The following is a 2,666-nucleotide window of genomic DNA, read 5'->3' as shown; positions in this document are numbered from 1 at the left end:
AAGTGAGAAAATGGGAAAGTAAAAAAGAGCAGAAGTAAAAACACGGTCATTTTTGCGAAGAGTAAAAACAATAAATTCTGATTTCAGCATCCTCAAAGATGCAGGGTAGCACTACTTTGTAGTTATATATTAGACCTCAGAGAAGGTCACGATCACCCCAACCCCTGGATGTGTTCATTACGTCTGCCCTCCGTACATCAAGTCTCTGTTCATCGATAAAGCCGGATACATGGTAGCAAGCCTTGTGAAAAGGGATTTGTCTACGGTTTTAATTCTGTGGATGTATTAAAGTGTTCATAGCCAACTGCAAGAAAAATCTCCAAAACAACACGTTAAACCACGCTTTAGTTTTTCTACTACTGTTATTTTGTGTGAGGAAAAACCCTTTTAATGGCAAAAGAGAGTAACAGACTGCAGATGGCATCAATTATAGCTACAGCTGGTTCATCGGCAGGTGCGAAATTGCATTTTATTATATTTACTTCTATTGACTTCAAACGTGCAGTATGTTATTTTTCCTCGGTTCGCCGCTATAAGCTACACGGACATTCCACTGAACATACATACTAAAACGACAAACGGCATAATGTCGCGTGTTTCTTATTTCCATAATCAAAGCAGAAGGTCTGCGGCCTCCCTCCAGCCTCTCTAGAAGCTCCACTGGATGAATCAGGTCAATTGGGCCGCTTGTTCGGTAACGAGCGTTGTGTGATGAGCGTTGTGTAATGACTGTGGTGGCGCCACCTGGTGGGCTGCAGGGGCTTCGACCGGGCCGTGGAGGAGTGGCGCCAGTTCCACTGTGACCTGAACGACCTCGGCCAGTGGCTCCGGGACACGGAGGGCCTGATCGCCGAGGGCACGGGGCCCGACGGACAGCTGGACCTGGACACGGCCGCGCTACACCAGCAGGTAGGGGTGGGTGGGGGGTGTGTGTGTGAGTGTGTGAGTGTGTGTGTGTGTGTGTGTGTGTGTGTGTGTGTGTGTGTGTGTGTGTGTGTGATGCATGATGCATGATGCATGAGTAAATACATGCAGACCTGTGTGTGTTTGAAGTAGGTGTTCACCGACACGATGTTATTTTAGTTTTTTTGGGATTCTAGGTGAAAATGGTCTGCAATCAAATGTTAAATGTCTCCATTGAGGTTAAAGTAGTGGATGATGTATGTGGACATACTATGTTTTATTACAGATGCAAGGCCAGCAATGCCTTTCAAGTTCAATCAAGGAAGGACACGTCCTTATTTATTCATTCATTCGTGATCCAAATAACGTTTTCCCCCGCACAATAAATGCGCCATGGTAATGCGTCAACTACCCGTGATTAAAGCCAGCCGCGGGCGAGAGATGTGGGATAATTGGATTTTCCTCCCAAGGAGAGTAAGACAATGGCCCGATGTTTCACCTAATAACCAAACAGCATGCATATGCAGCCGGTTGATTTTATAGAGCGCAGCGTGGAAGTAGAGGTAGAAACTAAGCAATGCAGGCGGGGGGCGGTGGGGGGGTTAAAGCAACTTATTTACTTCTCCTCTCATGTTATTAAATGACCAAGTCTCAAGTCAACTTGATTGTTAATGAAGCCCTGAAACAATCGATGACGCCTTTGTTTGGCTACACGGATCAGGCCGGACCTCCACCCACATCCACTTCCAGAGAGGACAATGTAATTAGGGCCGAACAGGGATTGCGTCGTAGTCGATGACGTAGACTTGGCCAATCAAGGGCCACGTCATATTTGAGTGTGTAAAATACAGGCCGATGCTGGTAATGCAGTCATGGTGTCTCCCCAAGCAACAAGTGGTAACGTCAGCATTATTGCAGTACATAAGTGCAGTTATTGCAGAAATAGACTTGATAAGAACTTTTAAACAAGAACAAAAGTATGAACTCGCAGAGTTTCTTTGAAGAAAAATAGGTTTTCTCTGTTCTGGACAGCCCACCGTGAAGGCATCACATGTATTGTTCCTCTGATTGGGTGACGGAGTTTGTCGGTCAAGGCAAGGACTCCGACCGATTTGAAATGGATGCGATCCGCTGAGCCGTGTAGCCAGACAGAGTGTGAGGTCACGTGATCAGGATGGCCTCCAGGCTGGGGATACTCTTGAGTTCCTGACTCTATCTACGAGCTACCAGTGTCTCGTTAGAGAGAGAGAGAGGGAGAAAGAGAGAGAGAGAGAGGTCAAGATTAAGATCAAGCGTTCGGAAATTGATGGACCAATTATTTGACCCACCCCGGGAGTAGCGTGACGCTCCCTCCTCAGTTCTTTATGACTGCGGCTTGGCGGGAGGAAGATTTGGCGGCTGGCATGCTGATTGGCCACAACTCAGGGCGGCTGGTCAGAGGGGGGACTTTTGATGGAAGGAGAGAGCGGTGCCCAGGGACCCAGCCCTGGGCAAATGAGCTGACGCACGTCTATTTGATCGTTTGATTTCCACCCCCTCTTAACTTTCGTGTGTGTGTGTGTGTGTGTGTGTGTGTGTGTGTGTGTGTGTGTGTGTGTGTGTGTGTGTGTGTGTGTGTGTGTGTGTGTGTGTGTGTGTGTGTGTGTGTGTGTGTGTGTGTGTGTGTGTGTGTCCCCCTCCCTCCATCTGTCTTGCAGGAGCTGGAGGAAGGCCTCGCCAGCCACCAGCCCGACCTGGCCGTGCTGTCCCGCACGGGGGAGCAC

The 2,666-nt window shown here is 48.3% G+C and overlaps 1 protein-coding gene across 1 annotated transcript in view; it reads left to right on the top strand.

Moving 5' to 3' along the window:
- The window catches only part of utrn (utrophin), a 159,392-nt gene that overhangs the window by 36,566 nt on the left and 120,160 nt on the right, over positions 1–2,666 (top strand). Inside the window, 2 exon segments of the mRNA XM_060042427.1 lie at positions 736–909; positions 2,601–2,666. The exon segment at positions 2,601–2,666 is cut by the window's right edge and continues 110 nt beyond it. Of these exon segments, the coding sequence (XP_059898410.1) occupies positions 736–909; positions 2,601–2,666 (240 nt within the window).

Source organism: Gadus macrocephalus, chromosome 21 (assembly GCF_031168955.1).
Source record: "Gadus macrocephalus chromosome 21, ASM3116895v1".
Taxonomy (NCBI): domain Eukaryota; kingdom Metazoa; phylum Chordata; class Actinopteri; order Gadiformes; family Gadidae; genus Gadus; species Gadus macrocephalus.
The sequence above is the reverse complement of the archived record's forward strand: the minus strand, read 5'-3'. Positions and strand labels throughout refer to the sequence as shown.